We start from the raw sequence: 25,006 nt of genomic DNA, 5'->3' as shown, positions 1-25,006 counted from the left end.
GCAATCACCATTTGCAGTGATTTTGGAGCCCCCCAAAATAAAGTCTAACACTGTTTCCCCATCTATTTCCCATGAAGTGATGGGACCAGATTCCATGATCTTAGTTTTCTGAATGTTCAGCTTTAAGCCAACTTTTTCACTCTCCTCTTTCACTTTCATCAAGAGGCTTTTTAGTTCCTCTTCACTTTCTGCCATAAGGGTGGTGTCATCTGCATATCTGAGGTTACTGATATTTCTCCCGGCAATCTTGATTCCAGCTTGTGCTTCTTCCAGCCCAGCGTTTCTCATGATGTACTCTGCATATAAGTTAAACAAGCAGAGTGACAATATACAGGCTTGACCTACTCCTTTTCCTATTTGGAACCTGTCTGTTATTCCATGCCCAGTTCTAACTGTTGCTTCCTGCAGTAACAGAGAAACTACTACATTTGATTTCATTTGTCTTCTACCTCCCTGGTTGTTTTTTTCTCAATCTCCTTATTGGTTCCTCCTCTTCTTTTAACAAATGTATAAATGTTGAAATTCCCTGGAGTAGAAAAGATCTCCTTCTGTTTCTGGAATGGAAACAATGGTAGTGTACATAGTTAATTAAGAGGAAGGTGGTTCAAGGTGAGAATAAATAGATAAGGGCAGGTCGTGGTACATAAGTGGTTATGGGTATATAGTGGATAAGCTACATAAGTAGTTTAGATTTCAATCCAGCTGCATTGGAAGGTTAAGATTGTAATCAGAGATACGGCATGATTTATTTGAAAGAGATCATTCAAGCGGCTTTCTCTGAGAAATGGATTGACAGTGGGCAGGGAGACCAGCTAGGAGGCTGTTTTAGTAGTTTAGGTGAGGTAACAATGATCATTGTGAGAAAAGGAAAATGCAAATAATTGTAAATGTATTTTTGAAATGGATTGACAGGTCTCAGCTGATTTGTTGGATTAGAAATTTAGGGAAAGAAGAAATAGTGTTGCTCCCTAGGTTTTGACCTTAATTCACTGGATTTTGATAGTTATAATAGTTGGGAAGATTGGAGAGAATAATAGGGAAGGAAAGAATAAACAGGTTGGGAGAAAGAAAGGAAATTAGAATTTTTTTTTTTTCCTAGCACTTTTATTTATTTATTTATTCAGCTGCACCGGGTCTTAGTTTCAGCATGCAGGGATCTATTTCCCCCACCAGGGACAAATCCAGGCCTCCTACATTGGGAGCATGGAGTCTTAGCCACTGGATCACCAGGGAAGTCCCAGGAATTCCATTCTTAATATTAGGTTTGAGATGTGTGTGAAACCTCCAAGAAGAAAGACAAGGTATGAAGTCAAATATGTGCAGGTCTGTGGTTCAAAAGAGAATTCCAGCTTTGAGATAAAGTACAAAGATGATACTTAAAATCACAGGATGACAGATATAGAGAGACAAGAGATGACCCAGGACTGAACCCCAAAGAATTTCAACAAAGAGCGCTCTACTCCTTCTATACCTCTCTCAAGGAAGAAATGGTTTTTGGTGATAAACCTAAATCATAATTCCATTACCTCACTTTAGGTGGCCTTTCCTCTCTGCTCTTTAATAGCTAGATTAAATAGCCAGCTGGCATAATTTGTGGGCAAAGATTTCTTATGAAAACTTTGAAAGTATTACATATTCCATTTATTGCAATAATCATTGTGAGAAAGATGCACATTAATCTTGGTGGGACTTAAGAACAATGGTTAACAGTCATATTTTGATATTTCAATTTTTTTGAAATGAATATTAAGGAATAATAGTGTAATAAATAATTATTGAATATATAATTTTGGTAATTTTAAATCTTGGGGGAAAAAACAACTTCCATGTTCGCAGCAGGCAAAAAGAGGATAGAAAGAGCAGGGGGGGAAAAAACCCAGTCAACTTGTGCTCACCAGTAGGAAGTGAAACAGATTTGGCAAGGGGAACCATTTATTTCAAATCATACAGTTATGGAACAATGCCAGACCATTTGGGAAAATGTCCTCATAAATAGAAAATGTGTCTACCCAAAACAGAGCATGCAGTTGAGGGTTCTTGATTGAGCAAAAGAAAACAACTCTGGTGAGCTCATTCAGAAATTTACTGAATGATACCAGCTAGCTCCAAGTATCAGCATACATTTTAACACCATAAAAAAAAAAAAAAAAAAAAAGTGATCAATACAAAGCCTTGGGAAGGATAGGAACAGAGGAGGTAGCAGAAACAATAGCCAACCACTCACAGGCCCCCAGTCTAGTAACCTAAACTCTTTTGGCTCCACTTTCTGTTTTGCCCGCTTCCCACTACTAATGGGTTAGCAACAGTTACTATTCTCAGGGAGTGGGAAGACACCCTCCAAATTCCCCTTCAACTAATTTCCCCAATTGAGAAAACAGTTTCAATGTTGTTCAGCCTAAAAAGACAAACAAAACCAGTAGAAGGAGGGAGTTTGCCTTCCAAGTCTAACCTTCCAACACCATTTTCAGACAGCAAGTCTTGTCTTGTTCTCTCTTTCAAGTTACCTTAAATAAACCAAAACCCAAAAACCAAAACTAAGGAGTTTTATAAACAGAGTAAACTGCCAATGACCTATAAGTTAAGCTTACTGATTTATTATTCTTTTTGTAGGCATTTATCTTATTAATAAGGTTGGTCATTTGTTTACAATTACTATTTCTTCGTGGGAAATTTTCTATTTTTATACAATGTCCTTTTGTTAAATGGGCTCTTGATTTTCTCATGTTCCTCTCCACCTTCTTTATATTTTCAACAGGGTAAAAAGTTCTATTACGAAGAATGGAACTGTAATGGTGGAATTTCAGGTTTTGAAAGTAAATGAAAACAATACAGTGAAGTACATAAAACATGATCTAAATTCAATACCCTCTAATTTTGGAGGTTGATAAAAGTGTCATATATCAAATGAACCTAGTTCATGAGAAGCTTGGATTGCTTTTTATTAAAGGATTTGTTCCAATGTCTCTTTTCTACTTTGTTATTACCTCAGGTTATTTAAAAACAGAGTTATACTGCCTCATGGAGAAGGCAATGGCACCCCACTCCAGTACTCTTGCCTGGAAAATCCCATGGACGGAGGAGCCTGTAGGCTGCAGTCCATGGGGCCGCTAGGAGTCAGACACGACTGAGCGACTTCACTTTCCCTTTTCACTTTCATGCACTGGAGAAGGAAATGGCAACCCATTCCAGTGTTCTTGCCTGGAGAATCCCAGGGACGGGGGAGCCTGGTGGGTTGCCGTCTATGGGGTCGCACAGAGTCGGACATGACTGAATCGACTTGGCAGCATACTGCCTCAGATAGCAACGTGACTTCGTTTTCAAAGCATTCACAGAATTGCAGAGAAGGGCTTAAGATATCCTAGCTTATAAAACACTCTGGTCAGGTTGTGGTTTATCCTGAAATAATGGGTAAGGGCTTTTAGCTTTAAATCACCCCCCTCCCTTACTTGCAGAATAGTAGTTGTATTGAGCCATCAACGGCTTTTCCTTTTTTTCTTTTAATATAGTTTATCCATTCAACAAATATTTACTGAGCACCTACTGAATGCCTGGGACTTATCAGTGCACGACATAGGCCAAAGATTCTTGCTTCCACATTCCACGTTTATCACATTCACCTGATAGTGGTGAGGGGTTGAGGGGCAGGGTATACAAGAAATAACTCAGAATACATTAAATAAAAAGGAGGTATTTTTTCTAGTTGAGCTTGTTAATTGGATTGTGATGAGAGAATGCCCTAAGTACAGTATTAAGTCCACGGATACGGCCCAATACTGGACTGCATTTACTGACAGAAGACTGGTTGCCGATTAGAACTTTTAAATCCTTTCAGGCAGTTCAGGTCCCTAAACAACAAAGTAATAACGATTTTAGGCTCTAAGGAATTAAGCGCAGCTAAGTCTTAATAGAAAATGTGCTATGACTCTTATTTGAAATTTTATCCAAATCAAAACATGTGGCTTCCTTAATCATAATCTGGTTTATATTTTTGGCAGATTAGGTTGTTTCTGGACCAGCACAACTAATCGTAAAGCTTCGTGTTATGCTTTATTTTTATGCTCAAACCAACGTCTCGAGGCGGCTAAGTGGTAATGCTTTAACCACGTCCGAGGACAAGAAGCATCTTCTGACGCAAACCGCCAAGACAGCCTAAGCCACTTTGGAGTACCGCAGCATGAACTCCGCTACGGGTAGGAGAGTTGGTGTGACGCCACTAAAGAAGCGGACGCAGATCGTGGCCATTTTTCTACTTTCTAAGTGCGTCTGGCATATTTTTTATCAAACAAAAAGCGACACTTCCTAGTTTCCAGTTGGCGTCTGAGAAAAAACTCGGCGCTTCCTGGCAGAGACAGACGCAGTGTGCTAATAAAGTCCGTGTCTTTTCCTCAGTGTGAAATTATCCTTTTGTTTCGGGCATCGTCAGAGTTGGTCCCAAAGAAAAAAAAGACCAGACGAGCAAAAGTGGGGACAAGAGAGGTCCGGAGGGTTCGTTCAATGCAAACCAGGCCAGTACATCCTACGGTGTGGAACCACGACACACATCACCAAAACACCCCGCCCACTTTCTACCGCCACCCTGGCGGAGGCGGCTGGTGAAGACCGGAAGGCGGAGCCGCCAGATCATCGCGCGAGACCAGCCGCGCGACTTCCCAGAAAGCCTCAGGCAACATCTTTACCGCGGCCGGAGAGAGGGTTTAGGGCGGTGGGGTGGGTGGGGCTTGGTCAGATATTTAGCGGCACCGGAGGCCACGCCCCAAATCGGAAGTGACGGAGAGGAGCTAGCGCGTCGAAGATACCTCTATGGTTTTCCTCCCGTTCTTGAGTGGGGAAATGGCCGCTGTGTAGTTACCGGTGAGATAAGTCCCGGGAACCGTCCTTCGGCGTGTCAGGTAGGCCTTGCGTTGCGTTCAGATAACTCAAAAGGCAGTGAATATCGAGGAGGAATGAATATTACTGAATCTTTTGTTGGTAGTGGCGGGTTGGCGGTGACAGGAGAGCTCAGGAGACGTTGCGCCGTTATTTATGCGTTCCCCAGTCAGTTTCCCTCAGGCTTTCGAGGCACTACGGGCCGAAAAGGTGGGGGGTGGGGTGAGCAGCGAGAACCGTGCGCGCGCGCGCGCCTGGGAGTCTGGCTCGAGACCCACAGACCGCGCGGCCTTCCGTGCGCTTGCGCAGATCTGCCTTTTCAACCCTTCCCCCATTTTCCTCAGCCCGGACCTGTGCGCGTGGCCGACTGAAAGCTCGCCCCGGCGCACGCGCGCTTCCTCTTCTTTCCCTTCCCCGCCTACGGCTCCTCAGGCTGTCGGAGGTGCAACTTGTGTTCTCTTCTCATTGGCTGGAATCGCCGCCTTTCTTTCCGGCCTGAGAGGCTTGGACAAAATAACTAACCTGCAACAAAGTGCTTTGGGTAGGTTAACCACTTTTCGCGCCGTCTTTTAACTCCTTATACCCGGCTTCACGCTCCCGGCCGGTTTTCGCCTTGATTTTGTTACTCTAGTTTGTCCTAGGATCTCGTTCCGCACTCTCTGACCCCGGCATCCGCCTCCGGCTTTCCGGATTGCGGGAACATTTTCTTCGGGTCCCCCTGGTAACTGTGATTTGAAGCGAGAGTGCACTCTTGACTCTAGGATTTGGTGCCTAGTTACTAGTTTGGGCAGCGGCCTTAGCCAATGGATGTAAGGACGGCCCTGCCACCTCCGGGGCTAAAGGGCAATTCTGCAGTACTCGCGAGGCCACGTCTTTCCTGCAGATTAACCATTGTACCTTGTTAGAAAAGTTGCATCCGCGATTGGTGGTATAAATGGTTGGGTGGGAGTGGTGAGTTGAGGTTAGGGACTTTGCCATCATAAAGCCGTGATTGGCTTTATTTAAGTTTTAAGGTGTATCTTGTCAGAATCAAGCAGCAGTACTGGCAACTACTTTCCTAAGTCAAACTTTTAAAATTTATTATATATATATAGAGAGAGAGATAATTAGAAGTGAAAAAAATTGAAACTAAATTTGGAAGCAGATATGACCAAAAATGACGTACAGAGATTAGCTCCTTCAGTCTTGTATTTTTTTGTCCAGCAGAGCCTCTTAAATTTGGGGAATATTAAAAGGCAAAATAGTTTATTTCTTACTGTGAATTGTCATTCAGATTGGACTATAGTTGGAATGGTTGGGCTACAGTTTAGACAAAGAACCTTTACATAGGAGGAAACGCTGCCAGTTTATTTGCAGTTTTATGTGATCCTAGACAATTTTGGATAACTTATTGAATGGAAGGATTGGGTGTCTGAAATAACTCACTTTAGGTGAGTAAACTAAAGCCTGTCTACTGATGGCAGTTAGCATCTTGTTTTAAGAATACCACACTTTCATTGTTAAATTGTGGTAGTCATGGGAATCCCCCTTGATTCAGATAATTGTGGCAAAGGAAATTTTTTGGCTAGAGCTGATTCTTGAATTGGAAGAGCAGTAGTCTTTCAGGACTTGGAGGTCTCTAAAAACTTATGACTTGGGTAGGCTCAGGTTTAGTTCAGTGTATTGAACATGGGCGGCTACCTATACTAGATTAGCTATGTGAGTGACGACTTGCATTAATAGCGACGAAAAGTCTTTTCACTTATATAGAACTTTGTATTAGGGTTTTCCAGAAGCTACATTCAGAATCATTGGTGAAGGACAGGGAAGCCTGGCATGCTGCAGTTCATGGGGTGGCAAAGAGTTGGACACAACTTAGCAACTGAACAACAACCACAGCTGTGTAATTTACAGTGGTTTCTTAAGTGACAAAGAAATGGATAAGGGAATTGGGAAGTCCAACTGTCTGTGATTGGTAAGTGTAAATATTTAGGTTATAGCTGTAGGTTATGAATTTGTTAATTTTTCAATTCAAGTTTATTAAACAGTGGTTGTCAGTGTTAACTTCAGAATGTAAAGTATTTAATATTTTCTTTGCCCCCAGCTGGAAAAAAGTCTACAAACGTTGCTGTTGTTGTTCAGTTGCTCAGTCTTGTCTAACTCTTTGAGACCCCCATGGACTGCAGCACACCAGGCTTCCCTGTCCTCACCATCTCCCAGAGCTTGCTCAAACCCATGTCCGTTGAATGGGTGATGCCACTGAACCATCTCGTCCTCTGTCATACTCTTCTCCTGCCTTCTTCACTCTTTCTCAGCATCAGGGTCTTTTTTAATGAAATCAGCTCTTCGCATCAGGTGACCAAAGTGTTGGAGCTTCCTTCAGTCCTTCCAGTGAATATTCAGGACCAATTTCCTTTAGTATTGACTGGTTGGATCTCCCTGCAGTCCGAGGTCCCTCGAGTCTTCTCCAACACCACAGTTCAAAAGCATCAGTTCTTCCATGTTCAGCTTTTATGGTCCAATACTCACATCCATTCATGTCTACCGGAAAAACCATGGCATTGAATAGATGGACCTTTATTGGCAAAATAATGCCTCTACTTTTTAATATGCTGTCCAGGTTGGTCATAGCTTTTCTTCCAAGGAGCAAGTGTCTCTTAGTTTCATGACTGCAGTCACTACCTGCAGTGATTTTGGAGCCCAAGAAAATAGTCTATTTCCATGGTTTCCCCATCTATTTGCATGAAGTGATGGGATTGGATGCCACGATCTTCATTTTTTCAGTGTTGAGTTTTAAGCCAGCTTTTTTACTCTGTTTCACTTTCATCAAGAGGGTCTTTAGTTCTTCTTCGCTTTCTGCCATAAGGGTGGTGTCATCTGCATATCTGAGGTTAGTGATATTTCTCCCGGCAATCTTGATTCCAGCTTGTGTTTCATGCAGCCTGGCATTTTGCATGATGTACTCTGCATAGAAGTTAAATAAGCGGGGTGACAATATACAGCCTTTGATGTAGTACTCCTTTCCCAATTTGGAACCGGTCCAGTGTTCGATACTAAGTATTTAATATTTTCTTTGCCCCCAGCTGGAAAAAAAGTCTGCAAACATTAATAATAATACAGGTTGACATTTGTGTGTTATTTTGGAATTTTCAAACCTTCAACTTTACTTGATCTAGTATTTCTCCATATACTAGTTAAGCTCAGTCGCTCAGTTGTGTCTGACCCTTTGCAACCCCATGGACTGCAGCATGCCAGGCTTCCCTGTCCACCACCACCTCCTGGACCTTACTCAGACTCAAGTCCATCGAGTCGGTGATGCCATCCAACCACCTCATCCTCTGTCGTCCCCTTCTCCTGCCTTCAATCTTTGCCAGCATCAGGGTCTTTTCCAGTGAGTCAGTTCTTCTCCTCAGGTGGCCAAAGTATTGGAGTTTCAGCTTCAGCATCAGTCCTTCCAATGAATGTTCAGGGCTGATTTCTTTTAGGATAGACTGATTGGATCTCTTTGCATTCCAAGGGACTCTTAAGAGTTTTCATTGATGTCAAAGCATCAATTCTTTGACGCTCAGCTTTCTTTACAGTCCAGCACTCAGATCCGTACATGACTACTGGAAAAACCATATCTTTGACTAGATGAACCTTTGTTGGCAAAGTAACATCTCTGCTTTTTAATATGCTGTCTAGGTTAATCATAGCTTCTCTTCCAAGGAGCAAGCGTATACTAGGAGGAGGCCAAAAAAGGTGGAAAACTTTTTAGGGCCACATGAACCTGGGAGTGGCACAATCTGGTCTGGAATGCAGGTATTCTTTTTCTCAGTTCTGCATGCTTTTTTCTAAAGCAGGCTGACAAAGAGCTGGACACAACTAAAAATTCTGTGACTAAACCTTTATTTTTAAAGCTTTTTCTTAAGGAAATACTCAAGCACAAAAGTAGAATATTGAACTGTTATTTAGGCTTAATAATTATCAGCATTTACCAACTTTAACATTATTTGCTTTTTTTTTGAGGGTGCTTAAAAATTATTTTATATGGGAGTATAGGTGATTGACGTTGTGTTAGTTTCAGGTGTACAGTAAATGATTCAGTTATACGTGTGAAATCTGTTCTTTTTCAAATTCCAGTTTTCTGGAGTGTTTTAAAGCAAAATTCCACTTGTTTTGTTAAACATCTCTTGAGTCTAGAGCCTTAGACCACTTGGCCATCCTCACACCCTGTTAAGCATTTCTTGACTTTTTAAATAATGCTGATTAATGCTATGCCAAAAATATTAAATATTAATCATTCGAAGTGAAATTAATAAACTGCAGTTAAGACTGTTTCAGACCGGTTAATATTTGAATACATACCATATGCCAGATAAGTTATTTCCATTTATTAGTTCAGCACATTTACTCTTAAGCCCATGAGTAAGTACTGTTATTAGGTTTATTTTATATATGTGGAAAGTGAAGCTGAAAGAGATTAAGGTAATTTGTCCAAAGTTGGGTAGCTGGTTAATTGTCAAACCAGAATTTTGAACCTAGTCAATTGGAGTAATAGTCATGGGAGGTATTTTGAGGATTATTAAAGTTATGAATAGCAGTAGTTTGTAAAAATTTGGAGCCCACATCCTGAATATGCTAAAATTAAGACTCGGCTCAAGTACTTACTGCTACTTCAACCTTCTAATTTGTCTCCCTTTTCTTTTCTCCATGTGGTTCATGCTCTATATAGCAGCCATCTTAAAATGTAAATAAATAAGATGGTGACACTTCCCTAATCAGACCATCTAGGACCTTCCCATTATGGTTAGAGTAAAATCTCAACTCGACTCTGGCCTCCTTGTTAGATGCTATTTGATTTAGTCCTTTCCTGTCTCCTGCCTTATCTTGTACCCTCTCATTGATCACAGTACCTCAGCCTTCTTACAAGTTTGTCTTAAACTGGTTAAGTTTGTGTCCTTTGCCTAGAATGCTTTTCTTGGATCTTTGCAATGTTCCTTCTCTTTAACTTAACTGTTACCTCTTTAAAAATGGTTCAGGGACCCACTGTAGTAGTCCTCCTCTCCATCTCTTGACATCACTTCGTGTTCTTTGGTTTCTCTCTTCCCCTAGCTTGAACATAAGCTCCAACAGAGAAGGCAACTTAATGTTTCACTTAGTGCTGTATTTCCTACAGTAGTAGTGTCTGGCTTCTGATAGTCTCCTTTGTTTAAATTCATATGAATTATGAAAGCTTAAATTCATCTGAAAGGTGGGGTCAAATATGTAGCTTATGAAATTATGAGGATTAAATGAGATAATTTTATTTAAAGTCACCTAGCACAGTTCTTGGCACATGTTTGATATTTAGTTTAATTTCCAGTAATTTGTTTATTTCTAGTTCCTCTCTAGTTGTTTTTTGCAGGGGAGGAATCTGTCATGTCTCTCATAATATATAACAGTGCTTTGTGTTTAGACTTTCATTTAAAAAAGACAAAAGGCAAGCTGATTACAGTCTTTGTACTATCTTAAATATTTACATAGTATTAAATGTTAATTTGTAATGTATATTATATATTATTAAATGTATTATGTGTCATATTTTATATATGATCATTGAGTTCTTGGTATGGATGCTTGAATATATCCTTCGATCATGAACAAGAAGGTACATCTGCTAGGCTAATAGCCTACAGCCCCTCTTTCCTCACTTTGCTATTTCTAGCATATATTTTCTTGGTACTTGAGAAAATCATGACTTGGAGTAAAGAGAGATTTGGCAATTGGTTCTTCTTTGGATATACAGAAACTAAAATAAGCCTTTTAGACTTGTTTGGGGTAAGTGTTGGCTAAAATGAGCCTTGTATCACTTCCAGCAGTGAATCAGTAGTATTGGACTTCTCGGTCAGAATAAAGTTTCATAACAACCTGTCAGTTTAAAAGATGAGAGTTTTTCTCTGCCCACTTGGGGGAATCTACTGTTTTTAAAACTAAACATAGGAGTACTTTAGAAATCTTTTTGTTAATGTATCCATGATCTTTTGTTTTTGCTAATTTCTATTTTGCGATATTTCCCGTACTTGCTAGGTTCCTATTCCTTCTTCCTATCTTAAAAATCAAATAATTCCCTTAGCTGTAAGGCCATGTATAATTAGGGGACACGTTCTTGTTTTACCAGTTTAATCTTATTTCTTCTACTTTGTGTTTTCATTTTTATTACATTTTTTCATTGGATCAATAATTTGATAAGACAGATTTTCATATTAACATGAGTTTTTTTTCTCCATTTAAACTGGTTTATGAATTCCTTGAGTATTGTCACGTACAATCTTGTATTGTTTAGTTTCTGATCCCCTCGTATTTTTTGCTGTGCTTTGTACATAGCTGATAATGTGTGCTAAGTCGTTTCACTCATGTCTGACTCTCTGACCCCATGAACTGTAGCCCTCCAGGCTCCTCTGTCCATGGGATTCTCCAGGCAAGAATACTAGAATAGGTTGCTGTGCCATCCTCCGGGGGATCTTCCTGACCCAGGGAACAAACCCATATCTCTAGTGTCTCCTGCACTGGAGGCGGGTTCTTTACCACTAGCACCACCTGGGAAGCCCCATAATTGATAATAACTGAATTTTATTCATAACGCTAAGCATTTCAGTAAATACTGAAACTGCTTAATACTTTGAGTATAACTTAAATTTATTTGCATAGTAATGTAAATTAGTTTAGGAAGAGCTCTGGCTTCCAGTTGATACTTGTTTCATCTACTGGCTGTTTTCTCTTTTTTTGGAACATCTGTATATGTATATAAAAATACTTTGAGACGCAAAATTACTAGAGTTACTATGATGGCTGTTACATTAATTTTAAAAATCAGCTTCAAATGAAACTGAACTATATGAAAGGAAGTGGTCAGGAGAAAATAAGATAAATAACATTAAAGGAAACTCATACCGTGTTGTTACAAACTGTAGCATTATGAATACTAACTGTAGATGGTAGTAGTTTAGTCACTAAGTTGTGTCCGACTCTTGCAACCCCATGGACTGTGTAGCCTGCCAGGCTCTTCTGTCCCTGGGATTCTCCAGGCAAGAATACTGTAGTGGTTTGCAGTTTCCTTCTCCAGGGGATGTTCCTGACCCAGGGATCGAACCCAGGTCTCCTGCATTGCAGGCAGATTCTTTACCAACTGAGCTGTGAGGGAAACCCCTACTGTAGATACATAATATGTTTTGATATACCAAGATGGCCTCTCACGCTAACCACTTTGGAATTTTCTGATAGGATGACAGTATAGCTTCTGTTTTCTAAAGCCCAGATTGCTAAAATTAGAACTCAAGTGTTCGAATTAAAGGTGCTGTAGTTTCACAATGCACTCCCTGCTGCATTCTAATTAAAACAAAAGTTAAATTTCTTTAAGCTTTTATGGTTAAAAGCTTATTTCCTGATTCAGTATCCTGTTCCTGAAATATTTAGTGCCTTTATTAAGAGTTTATTGTGGTGCTGAGTGGTAATATGTTGTAAATAGTGGATTTTTTACCATAATTCAATTTTTTTTTTATCTTTGCTAGGAATTTAATTTCTCAGAACATTCTCTCCAGGAAGAATCTTACAGTATCTCAAAGACTTCAGTTGACTGCTTGATCCTGCATAAAACCCAAGGTAGATGATTAGTTTTTCTAGTCTGCAGTTTGGACTTCTTAAAGAAAATGTGACTTCTGAACTTAATGATTTAGACTGATTACACGTGATATGGTCTGAAACTTTTGTTATGGTGACTTGTATGAAGTAAGCCAGATTTTAAAAGTTTTAGGGAAAAGATTCTCTTCTGTTTCTAGGTTGTGTATCTGCTTCTAATTCTATAAACACATCTACTTAAAGACTCAGAGTACACAGTTATTCAAAAATAATCTGCTTATTTAACTTATCCTTATGCATACAAGAAGAGTTCCATAACTTAACTTTTTCCCCCTTACATGGGTGTTAAAGTAATTAAGTTTGATTGCTTATTATGTGCTAAAAATTGTTTTAAGAATATTATATGTATCAACTCATTTAATCCTCAATACATCTTTGAGGAAGGTACTGTCTTTATATCTTAACTCACTTGGAATTAAGAGTGAGAGAAGATGTAGCTGGTGTTTGTCTCTTTGAAGACAGTTGTGTTTTATTTTGGAATAAATATTTATTTGAAACCCATTGAATTTGTCATTTATGTGGCTTTTTTTGGTGAGGAACTATGCAGACATCATTGCCTCCTCTAGTTCATCTCAATACTTTTCAAAAACTGTTTCATAATATTGAGCAAAGTCTAGTTAGATCAAAATGGTTTAAATACATGGCAATTGCAGGCTATTAGGAAAGTTTAGTGAGTTGATTTTTTTTTTGGAAAAAATACTTAGTTTGTATAAGTTAGTGAAAATTTGAAAATAGTTGTAGCAGGAATAAACTTGGGAGATGTATAGGTTTAATTTTGTAAAGAGTAGATCTTATAAATCAGTTAGTCCTGTTACTTATTTCCGTGAGGTCTGATTATTGCATTAGATACTAGCTAGTATTTAGAAAAGTTAGAATATTGGTGTACAAGTTCTCTTTTTCTTGCAGTCCCAATCTCTTCTTGGAGCAATCTCTTTAGTTTCTTTTATCCTTTTTCATCTTTTCACCAGAAAGCTATAGGGTGAACTAGGCATTGTCACATAAGTCCATTTTTATTCTACAGTTATGACTATTGAAAGCAGAGCCGTGGGCTCCAGCTGTTCAGAGACTTAGTGACCTTTATTCTGCTAGGAGACTTATCCATCACCATTCCAAGCAGTATTGTATACATGGAGTGGTCAATTTAGTCCCATTTCAAAGCCATAAAACACTTATGATGACAGCTGGGTGGGTTTACTGTTTTTTAATATTATGTCATTTGTATTTTCTTTTCAGGTTTGTTATCTGTAATACTCTGATATTATTTATCTTTTTTACAGGAGAGGTAGGCATTTGTATTGGGCATGGAATAACATCTAACGTACTGCTGCAGTCTGAGGTCATTGCTCTTTCTGACTTCTGCAGCTGCTGGCTTTTTTTGGATTGAGGCACATAAGTGGAAAAGTCCATAGAAATCTTCTGTTGTGTCTTTACAATACCTGCCATGCAGGTGAAAATACAGTTTTAGTTAGGGATAATTGACTTAGTACTCACTTGAATAATGATGGGTAATATCCTTTGAGAAACTTACGTTTTATAAACTTAATTTGTATCTGAAGATAAGTAATAGAAACTGCTTCTCTTGCATTGTGATTTTAACCTTTTTTGCCCTTTCATTTGCCTAGGAGAAAAGAAATGGGTCGCTCCAATTCTAGATCACATTCTTCAAGATCAAAGTCTAGATCACAGTCTAGTTCTCGATCAAGATCAAGATCACACTCAAGGAAGAAGAGATACAGGTGAATTACTGTGCTTTTACCTCTTTAAATAATAATAATCATACCAGCTAATAGTTATGGATTGCTTACACAGGCAGAATGCTAAATTCATTAACATGTTTTAGTTTCCAAGAACCCTGTGAGTGGATCTGTTGTTTAGAATTAGTTGACTGGGGAAACTTTGAATGAATTTCCTGCAGATAAAGGGGAACTGTTGTAATGTTAAGAGATGAATTGGATAATGTAAGAATTATTTGGCAGTAAAGAATCTTTGCATATTATTTCATAGTTTCTTGTTTCTGACTCTGAGGTCTCAATAAATTTATTCTTTTATATAAATATGATTGACTCTGGTTGTTTTTCTTTAAATGGTAATACATACTTAGCATGGAAAATAGAAACTATAAGTTAAAAATAAATGATCATAATGTCATTATGAATTAATATTAGTTTCTGATTTTTCCTTAGTATTTTTCTTGGCCTAACTTTTTATTACATATGCATTTAGCCAGTGGTATTTCACTAATGAATATTCTTCCATGGCATTACATATTCTTTTGACATTACCACTTGAAGTGCCTGCATAAATGTAATTTGTTAATGTGTCTTATTGTTGGATGTCAGTTTTCCCCCCATTTTCTCAATATATACCTTAGAATTGAGATGTTCTTCGTTGAAAATAGTCACCTTTTACTTTTATATAAGTGAGGGTTTTCTAAAAAAAATAAATTTTTAGCTTTGACAACTTATTTGCATAATATATTCAATCAGAATGGTACAATGGAATAGTTTATTTTTCTTTCATTGATATTTATTTCATTTTTAGTTCTAGGTCTCGTTCCAGGACGTATTCAAGATCTCGTAGTAGAGATCGAATTTATTCTAGAGATTATCGTCGAGATTACAGAAATAATAGAGGAATGAGACGACCTTATGGGTACAGAGGAAGGGGTAGAGGGTATTATCAAGGAGGAGGAGGTAGATATCATCGAGGTGGATATAGACCTGTTTGGAATAGAAGACACTCTAGGAGTCCTCGACGAGGTCGTTCACGCTCCAGGAGTCCAAAAAGAAGATCCGTTTCTTCTCAAAGATCCCGAAGCAGATCTCGCCGATCATATAGATCTTCTAGGTCTCCAAGATCATCCTCTTCTCGTTCTTCGTCCCCTTATAGCAAGTCTCCTGTCTCTAAAAGACGAGGGTCTCAGGAAAAACAAACCAAAAAAGCTGAAGGGGAACCTCAAGAAGAGAGTCCTTTGAAAAATAAATCACAGGAGGAACCGAAAGATACATTTGAACACGACCCATCTGAATCTATTGATGAATTTAATAAATCATCGGCCACATCTGGTGATATTTGGCCTGGCCTTTCAGCTTATGATAATAGCCCCAGATCACCCCATAGTCCTTCACCAATTGCTACACCACCTAGTCAGAGTTCATCTTGCTCTGATGCCCCCATGCTCAGTACAGTACACTCTGCAAAAAACACCCCCTCTCAGCATTCACATTCCATTCAGCATAGTCCTGAAAGATCTGGGTCTGGTTCTGTTGGAAATGGATCAAGTAGATACAGCCCTTCTCAGAATAGTCCAATTCATCACATACCTTCACGAAGAAGCCCTGCAAAGACAATCACACCACAGAATGCTCCAAGAGATGAGGCTAGGGGACGTTCCTCATTTTATCCTGATGGTGGAGATCAGGAAACTGCAAAGACAGGAAAATTCTTAAAAAGGTAAGAGTTAAGAGAATTTAGATCATAATAGTAATATTTCTCTGAATTCTGTTCACATGTATGTTTTCAAATTGCATTGTGATGTGTATTTAAGTATTTTTACTTGTGACTTTTTATAAAATAATTCCAAGTTGATTGTAAAGTGTTTTAATGTTTATGAAGCTAATTCATACTCTTCCTTTTCATTTCATCCATTTTTTAAGTGCAGAATTAAGAATGTAAATGAGAAGTTGAGTAGCATAAAGCATAACTAATGGTTAACCTGTAAAAATTGTAAAAGCTTACAGAGATTAATTTTATAAGTGTTAAAGCATTGAAAGCTTATTTTGTCGTCTTCATCATTATAATGTGACCTACATAAAATAATGTAGTTATATATTCTTGTGTGGTAGGATAAATAGTCCAGCTGCCAATTTTTAATAAATCTTCCTGACTATAGAAAAGATAATAAATGGTATTTCTTAGTGACTCTAGTAACATTTCAGAGAGATGCTTGGTCTATATGCTAATTTTAAGCATTGCTAAAGGTTCCTTAATGAAAATGTATTGCTAAGGTAATATAGTTGGTTTTAAGTGAGGAAATACAGCAAGCTTGCTGTTTATGGTTTAGTGCTTCCCAACCTAAAATTAATTTTTATTGAATTGATACATAGTTTCTACTTAATATTGCCAGAAATAATTTTCTACTGAAAAGTATATACCTGAATTATTTTGTGATTTAGATAGAATAGTAATATCTAATACTGACTACATTGAAGTCCACTTTTTTGAACTCTTATTTATATTAGTAAATATGTTAAAGAGTGAAATTTTGAGTGTTATCATAAGTAGAATTCAAATAGATAAATATATTAAATAGATAAGTATATTTTAAGTGTCAAATAGATAAGTGTATTACAGATAAGTTTTTAGTGGTTCCTAGTCACAAAAATTAAGCTCTGAAAATTTGGATTTGTTAGTGCAGAATTGTGAACTATCAGTAAATAGAACAAGTTTTTGAGAATGGCTTTACTTTTTTTAAACTTCAGAAGTCTTAATATGTGCATTTATTTAAAAACTCAGCACATAAGCTTTATGGATGCTTTTAATGCTTTCTATAAGTGGAATATGAAAAAAGCAATTTTCAGTAGGATTTTTTTCCTCTTATTACTGGCCCTGTGATATTGGGAAGCACAGTTAAGTATGTAAGTGGTCCAGAATGAATGCAATCCAGAGTTACCATCCTCTTCTTTGCTTATTCACAGGTTCACAGATGAAGAGTCTAGAGTATTCCTGCTTGATAGGGGTAATACCAGGGATAAAGAGGCTTCAAAGGAGAAAGGATCAGAGAAAGGGAGGGCAGAGGGAGAATGGGAAGATCAGGAAGTTCTAGATTACTTCAGTGATAAAGAATCTGGAAAACAAAAGTTTAATGATTCAGAAGGGGATGACACAGAGGAGACAGAGGATTATAGACAGTTCAGGAAGTCAGTTCTTGCAGATCAGGGTAAAAATTTTGCTACTACGTCTCACCGGAATACTGAGGAGGAAGGACCCAAGTACAAGTCCAAAGTTTCATTGAAAGGCAATAGAGAAAGTGATGGATTTAGAGAAGAAAAAAATTACAAACTTAAAGAGACTGGATATGTAGTGGAAAGGCCTAGCACTGCAAAAGATAAGCACAAGGAAGACGACAAAAATTCTGAGAGAATAACAGTAAAGAAAGAAACTCAGTCACCTGAGCAGGTAAAGTCTGAAAAGCTCAAAGACCTCTTTGATTACAGTCCCCCTCTACACAAGAATCTGGATGCACGAGAAAAGTCTACCTTCAGAGAAGAGAGCCCACTTAGGATCAAAATGATAGCCAGTGATTCTCATCGTCCTGAAGTCAAGCTCAAAATGGCACCTGTTCCTCTTGATGATTCTAACAGGTAATACACATTGCTCCCCAATAAATAATCTGTGGGTGGTTAGTTAATAATCCAGTTAATTATCTTATTTTCTGACCATTCTTCCCATTTTCATATTCAAACCAATGGTATATTTTGTTTGTATGTGTCTTGTTTGTTACCGATATGCTCCAGACCTGCCTCCTTGACTAAAGACAGACTGCTTGCTAGTACACTTGTCCATTCTGTCAAGAAGGAGCAAGAATTCCGATCCATCTTTGACCACATTAAGTTGCCACAGGCCAGCAAAAGCACATCTGAGTCATTTATTCAACACATTGTGTCCTTGGTTCATCATGTTAAAGGTATGTTTAGTATCGTGAATTATATTTTTCTTGCAAGTAAAAAAAAAATTAACAGCTGTGCATAATAATAACACACCCTAGGGCTCTATGTAGACTATTAAAATTTTGTGTAAATAGCACTTCATAAATGAGATATGTCTTGTTAACATTAACACCTATTTAAGAAAGTGATTTTTAATATTTTATAAGTGTAAGTAAAATTAAAACATACCCTGAAAATCTGTATCATGATAAAAAATGATACAGATTTATACAGTGCTGAAAGTCTTTTTGAAATGTGCCATAATACTGTCTTTGAAGTTCAGAGTGCTTGCAGATTATCTTTGATTGCATTCATAAGACTTGTATTAATGTACTCTTGGCATAGATTTATAACAAAGTGGTGCAATGTTGTTACTATTATGAAGAATTTCTTTTTAACCTTTAAAGAAACTTGAAACCAGTGGGGAGGGGAAAACAGTATTTCTGTGTTAATTTTGTATTACTTAATTTGTGATAATATTTTACTTTTTTATATAATAAATCAGAAAACTTTTATTAGGATTTTTAAAGGGGGAAAAAACTTCAAGAAATTTAAAAGTATGCTAGGTAAGTAGTGATAATGTGAGTAGTAAGTGAGGATAATGATGACATTCCTTGAGGTCCTAGGGATGATGAAGGATGTTCTTTTCAACTGAAGTAGTGATTGATGTTCTCTTTTCACCAGTGTCTAATTTTAGTTCCAGAGTTACTAATAATTTTCAAAGATTTTAGCTTGTGACTTTTTGGGCAAATAGATGTTATTATTTTATTTTTGTGTTTGAAAGGGAGTTTACCTTGACATAGGTTTCTTACCCAGGAATCTCCGTGGCTGTTGCTCTGAAAAGCCGTTTTTGATAAGTTTGTCTTTGGACCCGAGAACAACTCATAGCTGAAACTTGTCACTCAGGAATTCTTCATGCACTTATTTCAAAATAGTGAAGAGTTAATGAATTTCTTTTTTACTGTAGTTATTTAAACATAGTAACAAAAGAGTTTTGCTATTTGGCTATAACTAGGTTTATGAACCAATTTGTGACCATATTACTGTGGTGCATAGAATATGAAGCATTAACATTTTTTCTTTTTTCACTTTTTTTTTTACCTGTCTCTACATTTTACAGTTTATTGCTGAATTTTGAGATCAGGTTTTGATAAATTTTTCCTTTTTCCTTTTCTTTTTTTTTTTTAAAAGAAAAGAACTGTAGTTATGTTTCATTATTGGTATTGTGCAACCGATCTGAACAGCTCTTAACTTCCTATAGAGCTGAAAATGCCCAGTGATGTTTTCTTTTTCATTGTAACTAGGTCCTGGAATATGTTTTGAAATGGCAAATCCATGTTTCAAAGTAAAATAGCTGTTGAAAGATACAGGCAAAGTTGAATCTTCTGTCTTCCTGGCAAAAATGGCATAAAAACTGAGTTGCTAGCTCAAATTCCTGGGTTTCATGGAATTATGATTGAGGCACTACCCTGGTAGTGGCCATTTCAAGTTTTAATGATTGGTTATGAGACATGTGCTGGATATTGGGCGGTAAGTTGACACAGATGTATGTTGACCTGTTAAGCAGATAGCTTGCTTCGTAATGTAACATTTCATGACTTTATACGTCTTTTCTATATTACATCAACAGCATATCTTGAAATGGTTTAAAAAAGAATTGGTGTTGATATTACTAATTTTAAAATTGTTAAAAGACAAGACAGTAATATCAAATGTACTGTCAGGTTTGCCAAGATGCCAGATTTTTGGAGTAATTAGTGTTAATTTATGTAAAAAATATTTTTCCAATTGAAGTGCCAGTATTCAGTTTTTTCTTAAATCCAGGTTTTGTTAACAACATAGTTACTGATGAAATAATTTTATTAGTTTACTAAAACAAGCTTTGCAAGTTATTTTAGTATTTTTTGTTTTCTGCAAATGATTACTTGAAGTTACCTTCATTGGTTCACATTGGCAAGGCTTAAGGACAGTCATGTATTATTGTTGCTTTTTGTTTATTTGGGGAAGTGTAGTGTGTTACTGAAATTGAATTAGAGACTCTTGATTTAGTACATTTATTGTTCTTGGATTATGTGTAATATTGACAGAGACCTGTGAGGAACTTTGCATCAGTTACCTGTTGAGGTACAAGAAGTTACATGGGCCAGGGTAGGAGTTCTTTGTAACACTTGATTCTCTTCTACTAGGTGTCTTGAGTATTTTTATTTTCTATTCACCTGCTATATGCCCTTCTGTCACAATTGAAAATTCCTCTTAAGGTAAAGGTAACTAATTGGGCAGTGTTTCTCCTAAATCAACAGAGCAATACTTCAAATCATCTTCAATGACCCTAAACGAGAGGTTCACGTCGTATCAGAAAGCCACTGAAGAACATAGTGCCAGGCAAAAGAGCCCTGAGATACACAGGTATGTATGCTGGGCATGTGAAAGTGTTGTTTTGCTAGGAAGACACTGTTAGACAAGTTCATGTTGAAGCTATAGATAAGATACATGAAACTACATGGGTATCATGGCTCAAATGAAAGTTTGTAATTTACAATTTCTTTTTAATTTTCAGTTTATTTGGTTAAAACTGGTTGTTAGAACTTAAAATACTCTTATCACTTCCCAGTATGGAATTAAATAGTTAGCAATTTGTCTTTTGGGAGGGGGTTGGATGCCTAGAGTAAGTAAACTTTGAGTTTTATTCACTTCCAGTAAGTAAGTTTGTAAAATAAAAATACTTGGTGAGATAAAATTGTTCCTTGTGAAAAGATCATGAGTTTGAAGTCAGATATGTTCAATTCCTTGTTCTCACTTAATTGCATTGTGATAAAAACATTATTTAACCTCTGAATGTTTTTTTTCCATCTACAAATAAGAATAACAAATAAAATATCCTGTTTTGCAGGATGATGGTGACAGTTAGTATTAATTGTAAAGTATCTAATTCAGTGCTTAATACATAGTAGGTATGGTTTTGGTGGTCACTGCTGAAGAGGCACTGAGAAGACTCAACTGACAGTAGCTTAAGAAGGCAAGGAGAGGCACAGAGCAAAACTAGAGATACTGAAAGTGTAAAAAGATCGGAGATCACCTAAGAACAAATAATCCTACTTGTGTATTCGTTGATACTGATGTACTATAATCACATGCTGATACTTACATGATAATATTCATTTTGATCAAAAAAGTTTTTTCTTTTTTGATGATTAAAGTAAGCTTGATATCTTAAAAGATCAGGCTTCATTTGTAGACAAATAATTGGAGGCATTTTAATTTATTTTTAATAAATTCATTTTTATTTCTTAATTATCTATTAGGAATTAGTTTAATAATCTTGCTATACTAAATTTAGTCAACTGGGAGAGAAACAACTGTCTGGTATTCCCTTTACAAAAATAGACAAATTTTAGGAATTTGTGGAATCATAAAATCAGTGTGACTACAAATAGACTTTATTTTACATTAAGGAGAATTGACATCTCTCCAAGTGCCCTGAGGAAGCATACCCGTTTAGCAGGGGAAGAGAGAGTTTTTAAAGAAGAAAATCAAAAGGTATGTTTTGAATGCACTTTTTCTTTTCCATGTTAACTTCTGGTTAGTTAATGATATTGTTCTAATAAGCAGTTTGTCTAGGCAAAATGTTTATAGACATCATCTATTTATAACTTGTAAATGTATTTTTTATATATATATGTATCTGTGGTAGTGTGTATCTAGTGTTTCTTCCTAGAAAAAAATTAAGCTCACCCTTTACTATATGTTAAACCTAGAGTAACTATTTTAAATGCTAATGAAAGGAAAAAAAGTATTTCTAAGAAAAAGGCAAAGAATCAGTGAGTTGACAGGAAAATTATAACAGCAAAGATACACATTATATAAAGGTTTCTATTAGAGGTGAAATGGGTGATCCAGAATAAATATTCCTTCATTTATGTGTGCCTAAATTAATATCTTTAGGTTCTTCAAAGAGAGAACAAGAAGTAATCGCCATGCTACTGGCTGTTTTTGATCTGGACTAGGAAATAAGCATTCTAAAAACTTGTTTACAAATGAACACTTGCAATAAAAACTGTGTTACTATTGGAATATTTGTAGATTTGGGGGAAGAATGCTTTTAAACTTGAGAAAGGAGTCTGAATGACTGGTGTTGGGGTCGGGCGACTCTTAAGAATGGAATTCAGTCATTAAGGGGACTCTGTGTCATTGATAATTTGAAATTGATATTTTCTAGGTACATTAGTCTATATGACAGGCCATAACATTTCTAGTTGAAATGTGGAGCAAGGTTAAAAGGGAGCAACTGTCTGTTGTAATGAAAAGGTTAGGGACTTGGAACGGTATTACTTGGTTCCAATCGTGGCCATTACTGAGTACTATCTTGATAATAGGAATGTGATTAGCTTTTTGGATGTCGGTTTTCTAATAAGAAAAATGAGAATACATCTGTTTTGCAGAGTTGAATAACTGGGCTGTTATGATAACATTGGCACTTTTATTACTAGAAGCTGTTACTAAGGGTTTTCATTTATAAGCTTTTTAATTAGGCATGCTGTTAGTTTATTAAATAAGATATTTAGAGCTTAGAAAGTGGTTTCTTTGCATGGGGCACATTGATTTTGGTAAAGCAGATTCTGAGAAGTGAATGCTAATTTTGGCTTCTATTTTCAATATCTTGGGTTCAATGTTGGTTAATTTTGTTTTGCCCACAATTTAGTCTATTCTTATACTCTGACAGAGTGAGTGTCTTTCTTCTCTCTTCAATTATTCAGACCAGATTTTGACCTAGAGGAGGGAAAATAGTGATAACTAATGGAAGGATAAGAGGAAAAGACATTGCTTTTTTTTTTATCCTTTATCTTCCTATCTGAATGAACAATTAACATACATGTAATAGTGTGTAGTTTACATATATAGTTTGGTGTTTACAAAGTACTTCCACCTACACTGTTACCCATGGGCTTGGCAATAGCATATTACTAGGTGAATAGGAAGGTTTTTGCTCTTGATTAGATTTTTCTCATAACTATGGGAGCAAATAGGTGAGTAGTTGATACCATTTGGACATATACTTCCAGTTTTAGGAATGTTTATGAACATTGTAGCTAGACTTCCCAGAGTAAGTACTTCTTATTGTTGAATACTAGCAAGGATGTCCACATTGCTTAGCATCTTACTGATGTATAATTTTTCTTCATTCCTAGATGCCTCTTTCCATCTTCCTAAATTATATAGTATTTGAAAAAGCAATGGAACAAGAAGGAGGTGAATTGTGACCCAGTTAAACTAATGTCCGTTGCAATACCTGAATTGAGAAAGGGCAGTATATGGCCCAGATACTGAGTACAGGATTGGGAATGAATCTTTCTGGCTTTGTTTCTACCCTTGTTCAACCTCAGTTGGTTTCATTAATCATATTATGTTTGCATGTTATGGAAAATACAGAATATTTAACTTTTAAAGTGATTTTTATTGGGTTGGTCAACTAATTTGGGAAGAACTTGGTGATAATGAGGCTTAAATAATGAGAACCATTTACTTTAGGATCCCTTAACTTTACTGTCAGATGGCTATACCCACAACTGAGTATAATCTCTATCATTGTTAAAGTATATAAAAAGCTGTTTCAAAAGATGAGAGCTAATTAACGAGGATGTACTGAGTGGAAAAATAATATCATTTTACTTTATGAAAGTTTATTATGGATTGCTTTGAACAGAAACCTATGACATTTTGAAGACAATTAGCTTTTAATTACTTCTCCAGTCCCGTTGTACTTGTGTTCACAAGTGTTTAGTGAAAACAGCAAGTACGTTTTTAAACAAAAACTTAAGTATGGAAGTAGTATGTTATATTCATTCTTTTCTGCTACTAAAATGCCAGCTTAGAAACTGGCAAAAAAAAAAAAAAAAAGTTGGTATTTTATATATATATATATTTCTTTTTTCTCCCCTATAGTTTCCCTGAAATCTGTATTTTATATCTGTCTTTTATAGGGAGATAAAAAATTAAGATGTGATTCTGCTGATCTTCGGCATGACATAGATCGTCGGAGAAAAGAAAGAAGTAAAGAACGGGGGGATTCCAAGGGCTCCAGGGAATCCAGTGGATCAAGAAAGCAGGAAAAAACTCCAAAAGATTACAAGGAATACAAATCTTACAAAGATGACAGGTAATTGTTAAAACTGTCGGAGTTAGGTTTTAGCTTCTAATTAGCCTTTAATAATTGTCAGCTTAATTGCTTTCAATTTTGACTGTGTAATCGAATGTTTAAATTTAAACAATTAAAATTATTTGTTTTACAGCAAAAATGTATTTGTCTTTTACACGGCTTATGGTGGATGAGGACAAAAACTTTGGAATAGCAAGCTAACACTGAAAAAAAAATGACAAATTAATGTGTCCTATTATCCAGGCTACATCAGGAGGTTGGACTTCAATGCAGTGCATTTCTAGAAACAGTTTGTGTAAGAACTTTGGTTCGTTATGCTTGATTCCGCACTTTTTCAACTCATAACACCCAGAGTACAAGAATTTTAAACTGATGTATAGTGGTTTAACATGGGAGAGATGGGGGGGAGGAAGGACTAGTTTTTTTGAAATAGCAATGTGTATTAGGCTTTCAAAGTTAATGTTTCCATGGATACTGTTAGAAGTGGTAAGAGTTATCGCAGGTATGACCTTTGTGGGTATTGCAGTAGAATCATGTATTGATCATGATAGAGTCAAGTAAATAATAGGAATACTAAGTATCATAGATAATCGTTTTTCTTGCTGTTCATTAGGTGAATGGTGGTAATTTTACTCGTGTTTTC

At 36.7% G+C, this 25,006-nt stretch overlaps 1 protein-coding gene across 5 annotated transcripts in view; it reads left to right on the top strand.

Moving 5' to 3' along the window:
• The first annotated feature begins 4,756 nt into the window (after window positions 1-4,756).
• BCLAF1 (BCL2 associated transcription factor 1) overlaps window positions 4,757-25,006 on the top strand; it is a 31,300-nt gene continuing 11,050 nt past the window's right edge. For 2 of the 5 annotated variants that reach the window (XM_061130195.1, XM_061130193.1), the window contains exons 1-9: window positions 4,757-4,889; window positions 12,375-12,465; window positions 14,124-14,237; window positions 15,049-15,954; window positions 17,199-17,864; window positions 18,018-18,187; window positions 20,510-20,615; window positions 21,662-21,746; window positions 24,188-24,363. In XM_061130195.1, the coding sequence (XP_060986178.1) occupies window positions 14,134-14,237; window positions 15,049-15,954; window positions 17,199-17,864; window positions 18,018-18,187; window positions 20,510-20,615; window positions 21,662-21,746; window positions 24,188-24,363 (2,213 nt within the window). In that variant the 5' untranslated portion in view covers window positions 4,757-4,889; window positions 12,375-12,465; window positions 14,124-14,133. Of the gene's footprint in view, window positions 4,890-12,374; window positions 12,466-14,123; window positions 14,238-15,042; window positions 15,955-17,198; window positions 17,865-18,017; window positions 18,188-20,509; window positions 20,616-21,661; window positions 21,747-24,187; window positions 24,364-24,496; window positions 24,659-25,006 lie in introns of all 5 variants that reach the window. The other 3 variants (XM_061130194.1, XM_061130191.1, XR_009690667.1) reach the window with 2 other exon arrangements.

The sequence above is a fragment of the Dama dama genome, chromosome 26 (assembly GCF_033118175.1).
Source record: "Dama dama isolate Ldn47 chromosome 26, ASM3311817v1, whole genome shotgun sequence".
Lineage (NCBI taxonomy): Eukaryota > Metazoa > Chordata > Mammalia > Artiodactyla > Cervidae > Dama > Dama dama.
The sequence above is the reverse complement of the archived record's forward strand: the minus strand, read 5'-3'. Positions and strand labels throughout refer to the sequence as shown.